This window comes from Arachis ipaensis, chromosome B05 (genome assembly GCF_000816755.2).
Source record: "Arachis ipaensis cultivar K30076 chromosome B05, Araip1.1, whole genome shotgun sequence".
NCBI classification, from domain to species: domain Eukaryota; kingdom Viridiplantae; phylum Streptophyta; class Magnoliopsida; order Fabales; family Fabaceae; genus Arachis; species Arachis ipaensis.
Genome location: NC_029789.2, coordinates 146501977 through 146523183, shown reverse-complemented (window position 1 = coordinate 146523183; position 21207 = coordinate 146501977). Strand labels below are relative to the sequence as shown.

Sequence of the window (21207 nt, the reverse complement as noted above, 5' to 3'; positions counted from 1 at the left end):
ATTTAACCATAAAAACCACACTTATTTACCGTTGAAAAAAAAAAGAGAAAAGTGGGACTAGCATTTTTATTAAAATTTAGTTAACACTTAATCATTAAAAGAAAAGTGAATAATCTCATAGCATTATATATAATCTCACACTATTAAAAATATTAAGGATGACTAATTGATGGTTACAAGCCACAAAATTTCACTTCTCAAAAAAAAAGTCAATTAAAAAAAAACGGTTAGAAGGATACATGTATTCTCCTAATAAGATAATTGATGAGCTTATTACCTGCATCATATCACCCACATTGATGATCAAAGCACCAGGGACAGGTTTGATATCGATCCACTGGTTTTCATGAAAGATTTGAAGGCCACCAACTTGATCTTGAAGAAGAACTGTAAGGAAGCTGCAATCCCAGTGGCCACTTGACCCTAAGGTGAGTTCTGGCTGAGGGCAAGATGGGAAATAATGGGCAAGCATGAAAAGCCCTTCTGCACAATCTATATCCTTAAAGTAACTAGGCTTAAGGCCTAATGCTTCGGATAGCAACTCAAACAGAGTTAGTCCCAATCTCTTCACATTGTTTGAGTACTCCATCATTATATCTCTACAAGTAATAAATTTACTTCATATTAATCATTGATATGAAAATCTATTTTAAAATATTATAAAAATTTCTATAAAACATTTTTCATTAAAATATATAGATGTATTAAAATAGATTAAATTCATTGGACTAGCTCAGAGCAGACTTTATCTCTAAAATTAATCACATTTAAATTTTGGTTAAACAGCCTGGTTCACGGACTAAATAGGTAGACCATTTAAATTTTTTACACTTAAAAAAAATTTAATATTTCTAGCCATTATATCTTTTGATCTAAACAAAAAACCCTATCTGTCAACTAAAAAAAAAAAATACTATTTGTTTAAGATCTTTGACCTAAAAATAATTTTTTTGTCAAAATATTTTTTAAAAGATAAAACACAAAAATAAAAAAGTTAGTCCGTTTTTAACCTATCGGACTGGCTATAAACAGTCCAGACTAAAAAATTATAATTCGTGAATAAAACGAATTTAAACGAACTAATCTGTTTAACTCGTGAGTTTAGATTGATCGAGTCTAAATGGACTGGGCTAGCCCGTTTATCGGCCCAAAAAATACATAAAAAAAATCGTGACTAAATTAAATTAAAAATAATTAGACAAAACTAAAAGTAAAAAATCTTACTAAAATTATAAAATATATAATATGATATAAAATAAATACTTTAACAAAAATATTTTTGTATGAAAATAAAACTAAAAACCGTTAAATAACTTCATATAAAGATATTTTTTTTTACAGTAAAGAAAAGCCTATTCGGCTATTACCAATTAACCAGAGAGTTATAGAAATACCTGCAAACAGAGGGAAGTTGGTTGGGATCAAAAGGGGCAGGGGATAATGCACAATGAAGAGTGTCCCTCCAATTAGTTGATGGAGCTGTATACAAATCAAAGTTGGTCAGAAAATACACTCTTTTTGATATATCACGTGAATAGAATTCTTTCTTTGCTTCAGAATCCTGCTCATGAAATCTACCCACTCCATCAAGCATTTCATCCAATACACTCTTTGGAATGTCATGGTTGACCACCTGAAAGAACCCCCATTTCTCACATGCATCTTTCACTTTCTCAACGATCTCATGCCTTGATAATGAGTTACCTTGTTCATGCAGTGATCCCAAGTCAATGACTGGAATATTAGCACCGACATGATGAGAGGAACAAGTGGTAAGGTTGTCGTGAATGAAGATCTTTGGAAGTTTAGTCAAACCAGCATCAACAAGACCCTTCACACCTTCTTTTGTTTCATCAAGAAGCTTTAACTCCTTGAACCTATCATATCCTCCATCTTCCTGGTTATTAGTGACCACCATGTTAATTAATTCCTCTCCCTTCCCAATAAGCTATGTCGTCCAATAAGTAGGGATGGTATGAAATGATGCTATATATATTCTCTCTAGATTACTTTTATAAGGGAGTGGATCCTTTCCAGTGGAAAAAAAACTGGATGGTATTCAATGAAAGATCTCATCTTTCATTGCATTCTCTCTCACATTTATTTCTGGTCCACTTGTAGAATTAAAGGTGGGAGATTACACTTTATTCTCTCCAATAACAAAAAAAAATGGAGAGGATCCATTTCCCTTCTATATCACCGCCAATTTTTTGGATAGATAAAGAAATGTTAGAAATGATAGAAGAGAGTAATAGAAAAAGATTTGTGTGTAGTTTTTAAAATTATTTTTACCAATTATATAAATTTTGAGTCACTATTTTAATAGTTTACTCTAAATGAATATTTATTATTTAAAGATGAGTAAACGGAGAAAACAAAAGAGAAGCGCAGAGAAAGAGAAAGAGGACGGTGCCTCATGCATGATGCATGGTCACAATGTGCGCCGCGTCTTCTATTTAACATGTTGTCGTTTCAGTACAGTAAGTATAGAAAAAAATATTTTTCTTTTTTAATTTATTTCTTCATTATTTCTAAGTCTATATACTTTTTTTTATAAAAATGTTAATAAGAAATAAAAAATATATAAACATTATTTGAGACTACCCTTCTTCGAGACGTGGGAGCGTATGATTTGATATTGGCCATGTCATGTGGAACGGGGTTTTGAAGAAAATTGAAGTTTCAAGTTATGTGATTTAATTGATTTAAAGTTGACTATTTACTTGGTTAGTCTAAATAATATTTAAAAAAAAATGGCCTCCGTATTTTGGGGGGTTAAAGTCGAATTATATTTTGTGTCATCTAATTATCTGTATAATCAGGGAATAGGGACCACGAAAAAAAGAACTATGAATCTGGACTACTACAATTAATGTCGATACTCGATAGTCGATAGAGAGTCACTTCTAAGTGTCAGCACATTGTTTAATAGGGGTGAGTATGGGTTGGTTTAGTTCGGATTTATGGTAAAATTAAAATTGAACTGATCAAAGTGTAATTGATTCAGTTTGATTCGGATTTGTATTTTTTTGTATGTGTACCCGAACCAAATCAAACCGATTAAAAACGGATTGATTCGATTCGGATAATTGGGTACTTGAGGAATTTAAAATTCATAAAAAAAATCAAATTTTTATTTTAAAAATTCAACAAGTACAATAAACATGTAACATCAATAGAAATAATCCAAATATATTAAACACCAAATACATTAGAAACTAAACTCATTAAAATCTAAATATATTAATAATGAATAATCATTGTGTAATGGAAAAGTCATATATATATATATATATATGATCGGGTTTGCGGGTTGGTTCGGATTCCGTACCCCCAAAATCAATACCCGAGCCGATTACTAAAAAAAATTATCGATTTGGTTCGGGTTAGACCCGATTATCCGTTGATTTCAGAACCAATTTAATTAGTTCGGTTCGGATTCGGACGGGTAATCGAGTATTTGTTATCCGTGCTCATCCAATGTTTAAAAAGAATAATAATATTAAAATAATAAAAAAATCTTATATATCCAAAGGAACCAAGGGTCTTTTTGGGCATTCATTGACCATATATATAAAAGAAGTTAAGATCAATGTCAAAATAGGCTAGCTGAAGCTAAAGTTTTGCATACAAATCATGTGACTCGATATATCAAATAAAATAAAAAATAATATAAAATTTAAAATAAATTAAGATTAAATATTAAATAAAAAATTTTATTTTTAATTTCAAATCACTATTTACGACATAATTTTACAAATATTTTTATAAAAATTAAAATAAAATTAAAATTAAAACTAGTATTGGAGATACTCTAAAATATGTGATGTAAATCAACTGCAATCATACGGCTCCTATTTCTCATTATTGAGCATATATGAATATTTTTTTTATTGGGATATATCAATATAAATGTACAGCTACAATGCATTACTGTTACAAAACAATCTTATCATGTCTTAATCAATGTGATTAATGCACACAACCCATTCACTCGTACCCCTTTTTTTTTTTTTTTGCCAGGATTCGTACCCTTAAATATGGTGAAACAATGTGGGCTTTAATTGGCGAGTCTTAGACGATCCAAACTCGAAATAGAATCTGTTTTAAATATAGTATCATGTAGGAAAAAGTAACTCCACATCAGTTTTTGCGTTATAAACGGTAAATAGGAACTCAAAGTATCTCTCTTCTCCATTAAAAAGAACTAATTTTAGTTCCTGTTGTAGTCCCACTTAATTAATTAATTAAAATACTTAAAATTAATTTATTTAATTAATTATTATTTAAATAATTAATATAAATTATTAATTAAATAAAAATATAATTATTTAATATAATTTTTATTATAATTATTACTAATTTAATTATTATTTAATTATTTAATATAATTATTTAATTATTTTAGATTTTATATTATTATTTTTTTAAAATAACTTGCTAAATGGCAAATTATTATTGGTTAATTTGAGTCCCTGTTTAGAGGGACTTCCTCATCTTGAGACCCGTGTGGAAACTCATTCCTTCTCTCCTCCAATGGTTAGAGTTCCTATGTGTCAGAAAAAAGTAAAAGAGGAACTCACCATTGTAGGTGCTCTAAGGTGAATGTAGTAAGTTAGCAATTCAGATGATTAATTAGTGCATGAAAAGATAGATAAGATTTTTTTACACAAAAAAAAAATTATAAGATTTTACATTAATTAAACATTGGAAATTCATGTAAAATAAGACTTATAATATTAACACTACTTATAATTTTAGCATTTTAATTAATGATAAATCTGAATTTAGTTGCGCAAGTACTATAAAGAAGAAATAAAAATAGAACAGAGACAATTGCCTAAATGAGTATACTACTACTAGGATTCTCATCACTTTATAGAGTAAAATAATGCTTTCATTTTTTTTTTTTTTGGTGACTAAATAATGCTTTCATTTAACTCTCAAGGTTAATTTTATAGTACATCTCTCTCAAATTCCAAATCAAATAAAATAATACAAAAAAAAAAAAAATGAACACAAACGCATCTAAAATTAGGCATAAATTAAGTAACAAGTCACAATTGTAACCAAAGAAGAAAAAAAACGAAAAAGTAGCCTGTTACATAACTTAATAGTTTTCTATATCATGAAGACATGATCACAACTTCACAGATTTCAGAGTTCTTATTTCGTACTCAATTTGAGGAAATGCTGAAACTCTCAATTGTGTGTATGTATTATTATTATAGCTTGAAGTGTTCTAATGCAGAGACACCATTAAGTCCTTTTGCATAATAGTGCGTAACAAACTCCTTCACTGTGATATCTTTGTACATTGCAGGATTTTCTTCTGTCACCAACTCCCTTATTGGTCCATATACTTTTGAAGTCTCAGGTTCAAGATGCTGTCTAAAAAGGCATGCAACCGAAACTCGCGGACCTATTTTTTGAGCCAAAACTCTGTGCTTCGAGCTCACAAACTTATTGTTTGTGATCAGCTGTTAAAAATGTTGAGACATTAATTCACATTGCCATAAAGCAGTGTGTAAAACAATTATATTATGTCCACACAAAAAATCAGTTACTAAAATTAGTCATTCTAACAGAATATATGTTAAAATATAAAATATATATTAAAAATAAATTAAATAATATACACATTTATATACAAATATATAATGACTAATTTAGGTATTGATTTTTTTATATGCATATATGTAAAAATATCTATAAAAAGTTGATAAAATAATCACCACCTGCATGGCTGCATCATATCACCAAGGTTAATAATGAGAGCATTAGAAACAGGAGTGATATCAACCCATTGGTTTTCATAGAAGATTTGAAGTCCACCAACTTGATCTTGTAGGAGAAGGGTGAGGAAGCCAGAATCCCAATGGCCACTTGTTCCCAGAGTGAGTTCAGGTTCAGGACAAGGAGGGTAATAATGATTAAGCATGAAAAGCCCTTCTGCACAATCTTTGTCTTTAAGGTAATTGGGATTAAGGCCTAATGCTTCAGAAAGCAATTCAAATAAAACTAGTCCCAATTTCTTAACATACTCTGTGTACTTACTTATGACATCTCTGCAAGGGAATTAGATTTTACAATCATGAAAAACAAACATTAGTTAGTAATGTAAATCATGAATAGCCAGAAGAGACAAAACTCTAGTAAGATTATGGAGCAATTATGTCAATTAAGTTGTGGTGACCAAATGAACTGATAAGTCACTACTCAGGAGTCAGGATTCACTAAAGAAATTGTTTGCACAGCTCTTCTGGCCTTAATTTATACACTAAACTTACTAATAAATAATACAATTCATATCATGGGCTAAAATTTGAGTGGAACCAACTAACTACTATAGCATAGTGGAGTTCTGTTCTATTGTTTCTACAAATAGAAAATAGAAAGTAGAAACCATATGTACCTGCAGATTGAAGGGAGTTGGTGAGGATCAAGAGGCCTTGGAGCCATTACACAAGAGAATGTATCCCTCCAATTAACCGCAGGAGTTGTGTACAAATCAAAGTTGGTGTTGTACAACACCCTCTTTGAATCATCACGTGAATAGAATTCTCTCTTCACCTCAGAATCCTGCTCATGAAATCTGCGCACCCCATCAAGCATTTCATCCAGAACACACTGTGGAATGTCATGGTTGACCACTTGAAAGAACCCCCATTTCTCACAAGCATCTTTCACCTTCTCAATGATCTCATGCCGTGAGCTACCTTGTTCATGCAGTGATCCCAAGTCAATGACTGGAATACTAACATCATTATTGGTAGCAGAGGATGAAGATGTGTTAAGGTTGTGATGAATGAAGATCCTTGGAATCTTAGACAAACCAGCATCAACAAGGCCCTTCACACCTGCTTTTGATTCATCAAGAAGCTTAAGCTCCCTTTGCCTGTCATAACAAGAGCCGTGTTCTACTTGATTTTCTTCTGCATCAGTAGCCATCATGTTCTTCAATTCCCCTCCCTTTCTGACTAATGATAAAACAGTGTAATTTGGACAGCACATTGGTGTCCAAATACTCTATACTAAGCGTTATCCACAGGGCTGCCAAACGGGCTAACTCGGTCCATTTAGGTCCGACCCATTAAATTTGTGGGTTAAATGGGTTGGACCGTTTAAATCCGCTTTATTCGCGGGCTATAATTTTTTAACTCAGACCGTTTATAGTCAGCCGTGAGTTAAACGGGCCAACCCGTTTATTTTTTTATTTTATTTTTTAAAAAATATTTTGACAAAAAATATTATTTTTAGGTAAAAAACCTTTAAAAAATAATATTTTTTTAATTGATGGGTTAGATTTTTGGGTCAAATTGAGAAAAATATCGACTAAAAATATTACTTTTTTTTAAAATGTAAAAAAAAAAATTAAAAGGCCACCCGTTTAGCCCGTTTAACCTGTCATTTTTTACGGGTTAACCAGGCTCAGCCCGTTTAGCCCAAAATTTAAAATGGCTTAATTTTAGAGACAAAATCAACCCATTTAAATAGATAAACAAACTGGCCCAATGAATTTAGCCCATTTTAACAGCCCTAATTATCCATAAAAACATGTGGTTAGTTTCTTTTTTCCTCAACCTTATCTCTCTAAATGTCATTCTCTGCTTCTTTGGAAGTCTTTTTTGACGCCGGAATTTAGTACTATTTTAAATTAAACTTGTCGAGTTATGAACATAAGTTGCCATAAGGAAAAAAAAAAAGTTGAAAATATGTAAAAAACTATAATCAAATTAATTAATAGTTGTAAATTAAAATATACAAAAATTAGATATCTATTTGAATTTTTACTAACAAAAACCAACATTCTGAATTGAATTTGAATTTATATAATAGACCATGTTCGGTTCATTTAGTATTATACATTGATTTTATTTTGATAATATTTTTGGTTCATTCTAGACACAAGCGTTTCTGAATTTGAATTTATATAATGGACAAATGTTCGGTTCATTTAGGATTATGCAATGGTTTTACTTTGATAATATTTTCAGTTCATTCTAGACGCAGATGTTTCTGAATTCGAATTTATAGAATGGACAAATATTCAATTTATTTGGCATTATACAATGATTTGGCTTTAATAATATTTTCGGTTCATTTACAGCCTAGGTGTGTTGTCGATGAATAATTTGTCCCAATGGTTGGAATAGCTTTCAAGACAAATTGAATGGAATGGAATGAAATCTAATACAATTGAATAAAGTGATAATAAATAAGTTTATTCTTTTTTGCTTAAAAAAAGACTCAATCATTAACAAAAACATATCGAGTTCATTTTTAGATCCAAATGAATCTCAATTAAACTAAGAAATAAACTGAAATTACTTAAGGAATAAAAAAATTTGGTTAATACTTATCAGCAGCATCAAGTGAACCTCAATTAACACACAAATAAACCGAAATAAATTAAGAAATGAACCAAAATTATTTAATAATGGCAGCTGAGAAAATTAGAACTAATAAAGACGTTCGCAAATTAGTATTATTGCTGATGACGATAACGAAGAAGAAGAAGAAGAAGACGCAACATTGAAGGAGGAGGAGGGGAGGAAGAGGAAATAGAGAAGGAGAAAGAGAAGAAAATGGGGAAGGAGAAGGAGAAGGAGAAAGAGAAGGAGAATGAAGCGCGTGAATTAAAAAAAGGAGCCACTTAAATAAAGACGCTGAAAATGTCTTTTTATAAAGATATTTTTTAATAATTAAAATTTAACACATATAATCGATTAAATCATGTTATTTTTGTCAAAATTAGGCTAGACAAATTGATTTGACCGAAAAATGGTGAATCAAATCTTGAACTGATCTAAATTAATATTATTTTTTATAAAAAATGACTAAAATACTTCTATATATTATTATTTTTTGGACATCTTTATCTAAGTAGTCCCTTTTAAGTATAAAATTATTACTTTTCAGACATATATACCTAATGCAAAATGACAATATGAACAATTGAAGTTTCTATACACAACTTTTTTCCAATGTAAAAAAAAAAAATTTTCAACAACGACTATCATTTAATTGTTTCAAAAATATTCTTGAATTAAAATATGCTTTGTTAACGTTAATTACAACATAAAGTTGCATGCCACAGCCACGTGTCGCACTTCTTATTATAGCTTGAAGTGTTCTAGTGCACGGACACCATTTAGCCCTACGGTATATCTGTGTGTAATCAACTCCTTCACTGTGATATCTTTGAACATTGCAGGATTCTCCTCTGTAACCAACTCCCTTATTGGTCCATACACTTTTGAAGTCTCAGGTTGAAAATGCTGTCTAAAAAAGCATGCAACCGAAACTCGCGGGCCTGTTTTTTGAGCCAAAACTCTGTGCTTCGAGCTCACAAACTTACTATTTGTGATCAGCTGTTAAAAATGATGTTGACACATTAATTCACATAGCCACAAATTAAAGCAGTGTGTAACAATATCTATAAAAAATTGATACCTGCATCAAATCACCAAGGTTAATAATGAGAGCACCAGGAATGGGAGTGATATCAATCCATTGGTTTTCATACAAGACTTGAAGTCCACCAACTTGGTCTTGTAGTAGAACAGTGAGGAAGCTGGAATCATAATGACCGCTTGTTCCCAGAGTGAGTTCAGGCTCAGGACAAGGAGGGTAATAATGATTAAGCATGTAAAGCCCTTCTGCACAATCTATGTCTTTGAGGTAATTGGGATTAAGGCTTAATGCTTCAGAAAGCAATTCAAATAGAACTAATCCCAATTTCTTAACATACTCTGTGTACTTAATTATTATATCTCTGCAAGGAAATAAGATTTTACAATCATGAATAGCTAGAAAACACACAATTTTTGTCATTATGGAGCAATTATGTCAATTAAGTTGTAATGACCAAATATCATTACTGTTCACTTATAAGTAGCACCAGCTCTTTTGGGATCACTAATAACTAATACAATTCATATCATGAACTAATTAAAATTTCAATGTAACTGACTAAGTACTAGCATGTTGTTGGAACCATATACCTGCAGATTGAAGGGAGTTGGAGAGGATGAAGAGGCCTTGGAGCCAATACACAAGAGAGTGTATCCCTCCAATTAACCGCAGGACTTGTGTATAAATCCATGTTGGTGTTGTAATACACCGTCCTCGAAATATCACGTGAATAGAATTCTCTCTTCACCTCAGGATCCTGCTCATGAAATCTGCGCACCCCATCAAGCATTTCATCCAAAACACACTCTGGAATGTCATGGTTGACCACTTGAAAGAAGCCCCACTTCTCACAAGCATCTTTCACCTTCTCAATTATCTCAAGCCGTGAGCTAACTTGCTCATGCATTGATCCCAAGTTAATGACTGGAATAGTAACATTGTTATTGGTAGCAGAGGAAGATGTGCTAAGATTTTCATGAATGAAGATCCTTGGAAGCTTAGACAAACCGGCATCAACAAGGCCCTTCACACCTGCTTTGGACTCATCAAGAAGCTTAAGCTCTCTTTGCCTGTCATAATCAGATTCGTGTTCTACTTTACTTCCTTCTTCATTAGTAGTCACCATGTTATGATACAATTGCTGGTAGATATTGCGTAATTTGGACGGCACATTGCGGTGTCCAAATACTCTTCAAGTGTTATGACTGTTATCCATAAAAACACGTGGTCAATTTCTTTTTCCTCTACCTACCTTATCTCTCTAATGTGGTTCTCTGCTTCTCAACAAGTTTTCTTTTCATTTACCACTAATGAGAATTTACCAACCTTTTCTTTTTACCCTGGAAATTAGTACTATTTTAAATTTATTATTTTTCAGACATTTTGTGATGGAGGTGCATAGCAAATTCCAAATTGGCAACAGCTTAGATCACGTGAGAGGTGAGACTAATAAGTAATAACAACCTTGGACAGCATTAGCACGTGCGATATGCCAATATAAAAAAAAATTGTTACTTGATGCAGAGGCCAGAGAGAGATAAAGGTCAATCTTGTAACACTCCACTGTCACAGTGTCACAACCACAATGATTGTCGCCGGGGCCGGAAATCCCGCAATCAACGAGCGCTTGAGACAATTGAAGGCTTTTGATGAATCCAAAGCCGGAGTCAAAGGCCTCGTTGACTCCAGCATCACCAAACTCCCACCAATCTTCATTCGCCCCCCGGAAGAGCTTACCGCCGGCGATCCATCTCCGGGAGAACCGACACCTACCCAGTTCAGTATTCCAGTCATCGACCTCAAGGATATCTCCGGAGACCGCGCCGGAGTAGTGGCGGAGGTAAGACATGCGGCGGAGACGGTGGGGTTTTTCCAGGTGGTGAATCACGGGATCCCCGTGAAGCTTCTGGAAGAGACGCTGACGGCGGCGCGTGAGTTTCACGAGCTGCCACAGGAGGTGAAAGGAGAGTACTACACAAGGGAGATGATGAAGAAAGTGAAGTATCTTAGCAACTTTGATTTGTATCAATCAAAGTATGTTAATTGGAGAGACACACTGTTCTGTCTTATGGGGCCTGAACCCCTTGATCCTCAAGAACTGCCTCCCCCATGCAGGTAGGTAATTACTGGTTAATCCTATATCCTATGGATTTAATTAGTAATTAATTCACCAAAAAGTATGTTAACTAACTGTTAGTTAGTTAACCTTAAGAAATTTAGTATTTAGGTTTATAATTTAAAATTTGTAAATAAAATCATTTAAAAAGATTGGCTATTGGTTGAAAAAAAAAAGTAGTTATAACATGATTCTTAGTTCAGAGTACATAACTACCTAGTTTAATTTGCAGGGAAGTGACAATGGAATATTCAAGGCAAGTGAAGATTTTGGGGAAGGTGCTATTTGAATTGCTATCAGAAGCACTTGGACTTAAAGCTGAACATCTTGAAAGCTTGGATTGTGCAAAAGGGCACTCAATTTTGTACCATTATTACCCACCATGTCCTGAGCCAGAACTCACCATGGGAACTACCAGACACTCTGATCCCGATTTCCTAACTCTTCTGCTTCAAGATCACATTGGTGGCCTCCAAGTTTTGACCCAAAATGGCTGGATTGATGTGCCTCCTCTTCATGGAGCTGTAGTAGTCAACATTGGAGATTTGTTACAAGTAAGTCCAATTCTTTTGAATTGAGTTGAAAATGCATGATTAGACTAGTACTACTAGATTTGTATTTATATGTTGCTATAATATGATACATACTACAGCTAATGTCCAACGACAAATTCAAGAGTGTGGAGCACCGTGTGCTTGCAAATCATGTAGGGCCAAGAGTATCAGTGGCATGCTTTTTCACTGTTCATCGTCACCAAACAAGAATGTATGGACCCATCAAGGAACTCTTGTCTGAGGATAACCCTCCAGTGTATAGGGATACATCACTCAAAGATTTCATGGCTTACTATCATAGCAAGGGCCTGCATGACCATGGCAATTCTGCTCTTTCCCATTTTAAGTTAATGGGTTAGTTAATATTATGGCATGGAATTCGACTTAGATCGATACTTCATACTCATAAATAAAATGATGTTAGTTCAACTTTGATATACAAAGGAGAATTTGGGTTAAATATTGTAGTTGAAAAATGAGTTGTCGTGACTAAAATTATGAAAATTGTGTACTACTACTAGAATATAAGAATAATGACTATTGTGGGTAATTTCTTCTTCTTCCTTTTTTTTGTTGTTTGAGAAAATGATGAATTTAAAAAACAAATCTTGTTGACAAGGATATCAATAATTCAAATGAATTTGAAGCCTCTTCAATGAATATTTCTAAATACTCGAAAAAATTGTATACTGAATACCATTTATAAGTTTAGTATAAGAATTATTTATATATGTTTAATTTAGGGTAAAACACTTATATAAACCGAAGCCTCTTCTCATTTTAATATCTTTATTTTGATTATGTTATATTTTTTTTTTAGTTGGTTCTTTTAAAAAAAACTAGTACTAATGTTGTTGTTATAATTGATAAAGAGAAGAGAACATATATTATCTTGATTCTTAATACAATTTATTTTGAGTTTCTATTTGATTTATTCTGAGTTTCTATTTGATGATGAGCATTGTTGGAACCTTAGAACAAAAAGGAGTTTATATAGTTCTTCACTTCTTCTCCAACTAAATGACAAGCTAACACCATGAACGAGAATCATGTATCATTTTGAATTGAACTAATAATGTTACATGCTTCATATGAAGCTGTTGTTATATTTCGCAAATGAATCAATCTATATACTAGAGTTTTGATTAAAACTAATGAAAAGTGACGGAGAAAGTTCAAATGTATTTGACAACGATCATACTTTGATTACATGTATAAATTTAATATTTGCTACAAGAGGATAAGCTTCCTCAAGATAATACATTACAGATAACTTCTACTACAACAATGAATCAATGCCTATAGTACAGTTCTTTTAATTTGATTCAAAGGCACAAACTACAATGATGAAGCAAAGTCATGCTGTAAAAGTTTAAAGAGCTAGGTGATTATTTGAGCAAAGACAGCAACAAATTCAAGGTTCAGTCATGATAATCAATAACAAATTTAACTTTGATGATTTTTAACAAAAAGAAAATTAACTCTAATTATTCAGCAAGACAACCACAAATTTAAGGTTCAATCACTAACAAATTCAATTCAATAATGACTTTCAGCAACAAAAAGATTTAGTTAAGTAATTATTTGAATAAAACAGCAACAAATTCAAGGTTTAGTGACTATAATCAATAACAAATTCAACCAATTCAGGCATCGAAACAGGCCCCTTATATTGTATTTGTTGACTGCACTCCTATGTTTTGTTGCCTTTGTACTGCCCCTTAGTGTATTCAGGATAACAAAAGCAGAACATATTATTTAAGATAAAGGCAATTGATTTCTTAAAAATGTTGACATAATGTTAAAATTAATTGTGTACCAAAATAATAAACCATTAAAAATGAGAATCCATTAGAGCTTAATGGACAGAGCTCTAATGTCATATTGTCAACAACCAAAGATCATGCATGGATAAAATTCCAAAAACCAATTATCCTGCCTCGTCTATCTTTAGATAGACTCCAAATAGTATGTTAGCTAATCACCAACACAATACATAGTATGCTCACACAATGCTGATTCTATCATTGTAATCCTTTATATAAGAATATAAAGGAGTAACAAATTAAATATTAAATTTTATACTTGCAGCAACAACTTTTATAAGTACTGTTTAGCATTTCCAAGATATATCCATCTAAATAAACCATTAATCCAACTTCTAGACTGAAGTATACATATGGTCACAACTAATTAGGTTCAATCCAAACACAATGTAAATAGAAAATTCCAGCTCAATAACAAATTATTCAAGGTTGAGGGATGATAATCAATAACAAATTCATGTCAATGATAATTTTGAGCAACAAAAAATCTAGTTCAGTGATATTCTCGGCAACAAAATCAAAGTGCAGTGATGAATTACAGCAACAAAACTGAAAAAAAAAAAAGAACGGGAATTTGTTGAAACTCACCAAACCAGAGACCAGCATCTAGTTGCATGAAGGAAGCTGACGGCCGAGAAGAAGCTGACCGCGAAGAGAAAGTTGATGGCGAGAGTTAAAGCAAGAAGACGACAACGACGATCAGCTCCGAGACCTGCTGTTTCTGCCGCCGCCGGCGACCAGCGCAACAAAGGCAACAAAGGCGCGGGATTAAGTATCCGCCAATTGCTGAATTAGATTTACACCATAGTAAATCGAAACAACCTCTATAGATTTAGAGCTATTCGTGCTTCAATATAAATCTACACAACCTAATTCGATTTACATAAGTAGCACCAGCTCTTTTGGGATTACTAATAACATACAATTCATATCATAAACTAATTAAAATCTCAATGTAACTAACTACTAGCATGTTGTTGGAACCATATATCTGCAGATTGAAGGGAGTTGGAGAGGATGAAGAGGCCTTGGAGCCAATACACAAGAGAGTGTATCCCTCCAATTAACCACAGGACTTGTGTACAAATCCATGTTGGTGTTGTAGTACACTATCCTCGAAATATCACGTGAATAGAATTCTCTCTTCACCTCAGGATCCTGCTCATAAAATCTGCGCACCCCATCAAGCGTTTCATCCAAAAGACCAAAACACGTGGTCAGTTTCTTTTTCCTCTACCTACCTTATCTCTCTAATGCGGTTCTCTGTTTCTCTAAGTTTTCTTTTCATTTACCACTAATGAGAATTTACCAACTGTTTTTTTTTTTTTACCCCGGAAATTAGTACTACTAGTGTTAAACTCGTGCGATGCACAAACTTATATTTAAATTTGACATGTTAAATTAAAAATAATATTTTATAATTATAAATTTTTTGATTTGAGTATAATATGATCATTGTCATTATATAATAAACGTACTGATTATACTGTTTTATCTTTATTCAAAGTAAGAAGCAAATAGAAGAGTTTAAAGTCTATAATATTCTTGAATCATAAGGAAAGAGATATGAAAAGAATAAGAACATATATAACTGTAATAATAACATGTCAATTTTACACTAAATTTTATATCAAAAGGTTAATAAAAATTTATTGACAATCTAGTATCTTACTAACTTCATTAGAAAAGCAATTGGCATATGATGTTGTGCTCCTTGTTCCACATTTTATCTCAAATCTGAAAATAGAGTTATAGATAAATTAGTTATATTTACAGTAAATATTTATACAAAAGTGTAAATCATAACATGCTATTAAAATGAAAATAATATTATTCTTACCTAAATATTATTAAAAACTTCTTTGAACACGACATTTGTTGTTGATGACTTTGAATTGTCGTCTTCGTCTAGAATTAAAACCTTGAGGCCACTACGACTCTTAACTCTTGACAAAGCAACATAAAATTGTTCATGGGTGAACACTAAATCCTACATGTAATAATGATTGACCCTGACTCTTGTTAATGGTCATTGCAAAGCATATTGTTAATGGAAATTGTCTCCGTTGGAACTTAAATGGCAACCCTAAATCTGAAGGGATCAAGTTCATTTTTGGAATTTACATTTTATCTCCAATATTTCTATCGGTTACTACCGTCACTCCAATTACATTGCTGCCAAGTTCGTTAACTATTAATCTTGTCCCGTTGCATAAACCTGAAGTCTGGTCTATTTTCGCAGTAGCATTACAGCGATTCCTGACTTCAAAGTCAACTTGTGATTGGATAGTCCCGAATATTTGATGTCATTTAGAAACTCTAGTGTGAACCACTTTTGTTGTTCATCTTCATTCTTATCAGCTTGACATGTTGTGTCAGAACTCAAATACTCCTTTTCCATCCCTGGAAAGATTGTCAAGACAAAATCGTTTACCTTCTCGACACTTTCAAGCATGGGTGTAAGAATTACCCTACTCTAAAAATACCTATAATCTGACATGTTTTGCAACAAATTTGGATATGCAAAGTCTACCAAATGAGAGAGAGGATCATCAGTAGTTATAATCAATAGATCATCTGGAATTTCAATTTCTGATTCAACACCAACAATATTAGTTACGTAAACTTCAATGGCTGCTTTAATTTCCTTTTCATTCTCATTTATTTAGTTACGTAAATATATTTTACGAAAAATAATATATATTTTTTTACAAAAGTTTCTTTTTTCAAATAAATATAAGTTTAATCTCACGATCAATAAATTCAACTTATAGTTAATTTTTTTTTATTTCCTTAAATATAGAGATTGAAAATGAATAGCTGATAAGTAAAAAGAGAGAAAAAGATGAAAATATCTCTATTGTGCAGAGATAATCTAAAAAATAACAATGTAAACAAAGTAAACAGAAAAAATTTATAAATGTGACAAATAAAAAAATTTAAATTTAAAAATCAAAACGGTTAAGAAGTCACTTAATTAGGAATTAGTATTATAATTTTAAATTTTAAAATTTTAAATAGAGTTTCCTAATTAGCTAGTACAAATTTTAAATTTTTAAATAAAATTTTTTAAATAAACGTTCGTTGTTCATTAGGAATATAGAAATTTGTTAATTTAAAAATAATTTTTATTAGTTTCGTCATAAATAGTATCAATCCTATTATTTATCAATAAAAATAAATAAAATTAAATACAATCTAAAAATTAATAACCTTATAAATTATGTAAATTTAGACAAAATATTTAAATTTTTTTAAAATAAGAACACATTAAAAATTATTAACTAACTTAATTGTATCAACAATAATTCAAAGAAAAAAATTATAGTTTTATGACATTAAATATTAAATTAGAAATTATCAGAATATCAACGGTGTGAATCAAATTAAAAATAAACCACAAGTAATAACCAAATAACTTCAATTTATATTTAAAAAAATTCTAAATTCCAAACATAAAAATCAAAAAGAACCAAAAGAAAAAGAGTAAAGTATCGTTTTTGTCCCCAATGTTTGGGGTAAATCCTATTTGTGTCCCTAACGTTTAAATCGTTCTATTTGTATCCCTAACGTTTGTAAAAGTGATTCAATGTTATCCTGCCGTCAATTACACACCATGAACGCTTTAGTTTGAGTTTTAAAAATCTCTTCTTGAAGTTAGAATACAAATGTCTGGCATAGAATCGATGATCCACTCCGAAAAATAACTCATCAAAAGTTGAAACTAATTCCTACAACATTTACATAATTCACTTTTCTATGGACATAATTGAATCTAAACACAAATAGTGGGTATAATATTAAAATTGAACACATCCAAGTGAGGCCTAATTGAGAATGAATACATCCAAGTGAGAATAATTGAAAAATATAATCTGATTTGTTAGTATAATTGATAGTAGGATAATATTGAATCACTTTTATAAATGTTAGGGATACAAATAGGACGATTTAAACGTTAGGGACACAAATAGGACTTACCCCAAACGTTGGAGACAAAAACGATACTTTAACAACTCAAGAAAAGACAATGTTTTTACCAAAACAAACATATGCTTAGCATTATTCTATTAGATAGACTTTAAAAGGAATTCCAAAACATGTGCATCCAACTTAGGAACATTTTGAACAAGTCAGGGCCTGATATGTCGTATGTATATATATGTATATAGTTATTATCTAGCTATTTCTAGGGGTATTCTAACTGGATCTATACTCTAATAAAGGCTGGATGATTGTATGTCGTTAACTGCTTGAAATATATATAAAGATGGTTGTTTATAATTATTTTATCTATTAGTATTCGTACCTTTATGTGTGTATGTGCTGCTTGTTATACCAAACGTTTTCAAAAAAAATTACCCGTAAAAATGATAACGCTCTAACAAGACACATGCTCATATAATAAATAATAGATAATAATTAAGAAGATAAGTTGATAGCACTCAATTTTCGATATAATCTACACATACTGAAAATTGGGTCGTTACATGCCCCGACACTCAAGTCATTAATAATTCAAAGAAGAGAGTGAGAGTGACTTAAGTGAGTATTAGGCTTTTAGCCTCCTTTTACTTGACCTAATGTTGCCTAATATAGATTGAAAAGAGACTAAGCACTTTGAATATACTCGGTTAGCGAATCATAAGCTATGATTATGGTGAGAATTGCAATATGGTTACCGTGATATTCTCAATATCTATTTTAACTATTTTATTGAGTTGTTGGTGATGATGTATCATCATGTTTTTGAGTTATGGATCGAGTTATAATTTTTTTGGGTCGAGGTATAGGTTTTATTAGCCAAATTATAGGTAATGGATTAAAATTTGTCTTTTAAGTAATAGGTGACAGTTACCGAATAATACGGAATTAACCAGATTGTAATAGCCGAATTATAGATATAACGATCGAGTTATATGTTAGTAATTTATGGGTCATAAAAATTCTAACGTTCTTTTGATCTAATCTTCAAATTAAAGCTTGTAATTGTCGAGTTATAATGTCCTAATCAAAACCCATTGCAAGAAATTAATGAGGTAGTAAGTAATTGTGTACCAAAAATATAAATTTTTTGTACATAAATAATTTTAAAAAGACCCGAAAATATGGTAAAAAAAGAGTTAAGTTCCTCTTAAAGGTGTTGGGTAAAATTATAGAACCCAAAAGAATATTTTGAGGAGTTGAATTTTTTTTAGTGATAACTAAATTGGTAGGAGTGGATTAGTTGGATTTGGAGTGTAGAGAGTGTCATCTAGTTAAAAGAAAACCAAACTAGATATCCCTTCACTAATGTCACGTGTCCTAAACACCCCTTTTATCCATATACCTCCTTGTCATTGACACCGAGCAAAACTTTAGTTTAAGTTGTAGGAATCAACTTCCTCTATTTCTAGTTAAAAAGATTTAAAGTAATGAAAACACCTAAAAATATTTTTTGTTAACTACCTTATTTAGTAACAAGTCTTGGGATAAAAGGAGTAAATAAAATATCAAGTTGTAACCGTTAGATAATAGACTCCTTCTCAAAATGGTCTTACACTATAAAAGAACCTCAAGCCACCTCTTTAGAAGATCCCTTTTTACTGAAACTTAAAAACTCATGTCCATCTTTTTTTTTCCTCAATTTTTTCTCATTATTCTTCATTTTATTCATCAATTTCACAAGTAAAATTGGCATTCGAGTGTTCTACGATAACAAGATTAATTAATGCCTATTCGCTCTAACAAAGTTTATTCATTTTTATCATTAGTTTTTGTATTACTTATTTGTTATTAATAAAAATATTTTTTTTACAAATATACTTATTCTAAATCTCTCATCTTAATCAATTTTTATTTAATCTATTTTTCATAAAACTCACCCGAATCAATCAATTTATTTGAAAGCCGTGGATCAACAAACCAATAATGTGCCTTCCAGAGATAGAAAACACCTGCTTCAACAATGTAGGATATGGCCTGGATCCCTGACAAAAACAAAAAAAAAACAAAAAACAAAAAACATGTAGGATATAAGATCGTAATTTTAGATATTATTAGTTTATTACTCAAGGAATAATCCCCATTTTTAAACCCGTAATCTATGTTGCCTTGTTGAGCATCAAGTCACCAACACCAATAAAATAATGACGCTTTCCGATCCGCTCCTCCAACCACCCCTCGGTCTCTCTTTCTATTTAAGAATTCATCAGATAGTAATAAGTTGTCAAGTGCATTACATAATATATATCTTCACATATTTATTGTCCCTTGAACAAAACTATATAATATGTATTATTATTACGAAACACCATGCTAACTAAATTAGCACTATTATATACCACCGGATAAATGAAGCCTAACCCATTGAAAACTTACCGCAAATGAGTAAGACAAATAGTTCCATAAAACTTGTTAAGGGAGAAGAAGTCAGAAACTTGGGTAATAAGTTACCTGGAGTTAGTTAGAATTCTGTTATGAGAAGAATTCTATTAGAGGCTGTTACAGCTAGTTAGAGGTTGTTAGCGTGGGAGCTTCTGTTATGCTATGAATAAAAGTTGGGTGCTTTTGTGTTAACACACTAATAACACTTTTCTCATTCAATTCAATTCTCAATCATTCTCGATCATTACTTTCTCTCTTCTCTTTGCATTGTTGTTCTTTTTCAATTGGTGCAAGATCACTCATAAAAATAGTTTCAAATAAAACAGTCTCTCATGTATGCTAGGGTCAAAATGATCCAAGATGAGGCGTGAAGTTCACGCACTATATTAGAAGGTGAAATAAGGAGGACTTGTGAAGCGCACAAACAATGTCCAACCGGTTACGAGGAAAGGAGAAGGGAGACGGTGATGCGCTTTTGTAGGGCTATCACTGTGAGTGTCACAGTGAGTGAGAGGACCCCAAAATTTAAGTAGAGGCGTCGAGTACAACAGAAGATGTATGACATTGCATGTGCACTTCTTATTTGTGGAGCTCAGCTCACTAACCAATTACAATTTTTTTTATCATATTTTAAAATAATAAAATAAAAAAAATATATTTAATAAAAATTTAAATCATGAGAGAATGACAAGTGTTTGGATCCGTCGTGACAGTATTACTCATCCAACCAACATTCAGCTTACTACACTATTCCGCATGCATATGTGTCACGTGCCGTTTCCCTCAAGTCTAAATATGAATTTGGTCAGATGCATCCCAAACAATATAATGTATAATGTACCATTATCTAAATTATGGTAGACAACTTACATTATTCAAAATTATATTATATAAAATTAAAATATAAATAAATTGATAATGAGATGTA

At 31.5% G+C, this 21207-nt stretch overlaps 5 protein-coding genes across 9 annotated transcripts in view; 1 reads left to right on the top strand and 4 right to left on the bottom strand.

Annotated features, from left to right (window-relative positions):
• Positions 1–2248, bottom strand: part of LOC107644797 (deacetoxyvindoline 4-hydroxylase-like) — a 3192-nt gene extending 944 nt beyond the window's left edge. Inside the window, exons 1-3 of one of the 2 annotated variants that reach the window (XM_021103210.1) lie at positions 1705–2248; positions 1395–1479; positions 278–599 (exon numbers count right to left, since the gene is read on the bottom strand). In XM_021103210.1, the coding sequence (XP_020958869.1) occupies positions 278–599; positions 1395–1479; positions 1705–1918 (621 nt within the window). In that variant the 5' untranslated portion in view covers positions 1919–2248. Of the gene's footprint in view, positions 1–277; positions 600–1394 lie in introns of both variants that reach the window. The other variant, XM_016348721.2, reaches the window with a different exon arrangement.
• Positions 5015–7659, bottom strand: LOC107644798 (1-aminocyclopropane-1-carboxylate oxidase homolog 3). 2 transcript variants are annotated; one of them, XM_021103204.1, is made up of 4 exons: positions 7551–7659; positions 6416–7048; positions 5750–6068; positions 5015–5483 (listed from the first exon to the last, which is right to left on the bottom strand). In XM_021103204.1, exons 2-4 carry the CDS (start codon positions 7012–7014, stop codon positions 5226–5228), a joined length of 1176 nt encoding a protein of 391 aa, XP_020958863.1. In that variant the 5' UTR covers positions 7015–7048; positions 7551–7659; the 3' UTR covers positions 5015–5225. The 2 variants fall into 2 exon arrangements, with proteins under 2 accessions (XP_020958863.1, XP_016204208.2); XM_016348722.2 differs by lacking the exon at positions 7551–7659 and having other exon boundaries at positions 5015–5480; positions 5739–6068; positions 6416–7016.
• Positions 8959–10543, bottom strand: LOC107644795 (deacetoxyvindoline 4-hydroxylase). Its single transcript, XM_016348719.2, has 3 exons — positions 10008–10543; positions 9457–9778; positions 8959–9374 (listed from the first exon to the last, which is right to left on the bottom strand). The coding sequence occupies exons 1-3, from the start codon at positions 10541–10543 to the stop codon at positions 9120–9122; spliced, it is 1113 nt and encodes a 370-aa protein (XP_016204205.1). The 3' UTR covers positions 8959–9119.
• The window catches only part of LOC107644794 (1-aminocyclopropane-1-carboxylate oxidase homolog 1), a 25403-nt gene continuing 15120 nt past the window's right edge, over positions 10925–21207 (top strand). The window contains exons 1-3 of one of the 3 annotated variants that reach the window (XM_021103209.1): positions 10925–11532; positions 11766–12087; positions 12186–12483. In XM_021103209.1, the coding sequence (XP_020958868.1) occupies positions 11003–11532; positions 11766–12087; positions 12186–12446 (1113 nt within the window). In that variant the 5' untranslated portion in view covers positions 10925–11002 and the 3' untranslated portion in view covers positions 12447–12483. Of the gene's footprint in view, positions 11533–11765; positions 12088–12185; positions 12651–21207 lie in introns of those variants that run through there. The other 2 variants (XR_002347595.1, XM_016348718.2) reach the window with 2 other exon arrangements.
• Positions 13268–21207, bottom strand: part of LOC107641510 (probable 2-oxoacid dependent dioxygenase) — a 20838-nt gene continuing 12898 nt past the window's right edge. The window contains exon 2 of the mRNA XM_016344998.2: positions 13268–14904. Coding sequence (XP_016200484.2) covers positions 14880–14904 — 25 coding nt within the window. The 3' untranslated portion in view covers positions 13268–14879. The remainder of the gene's footprint in view (positions 14905–21207) is intronic.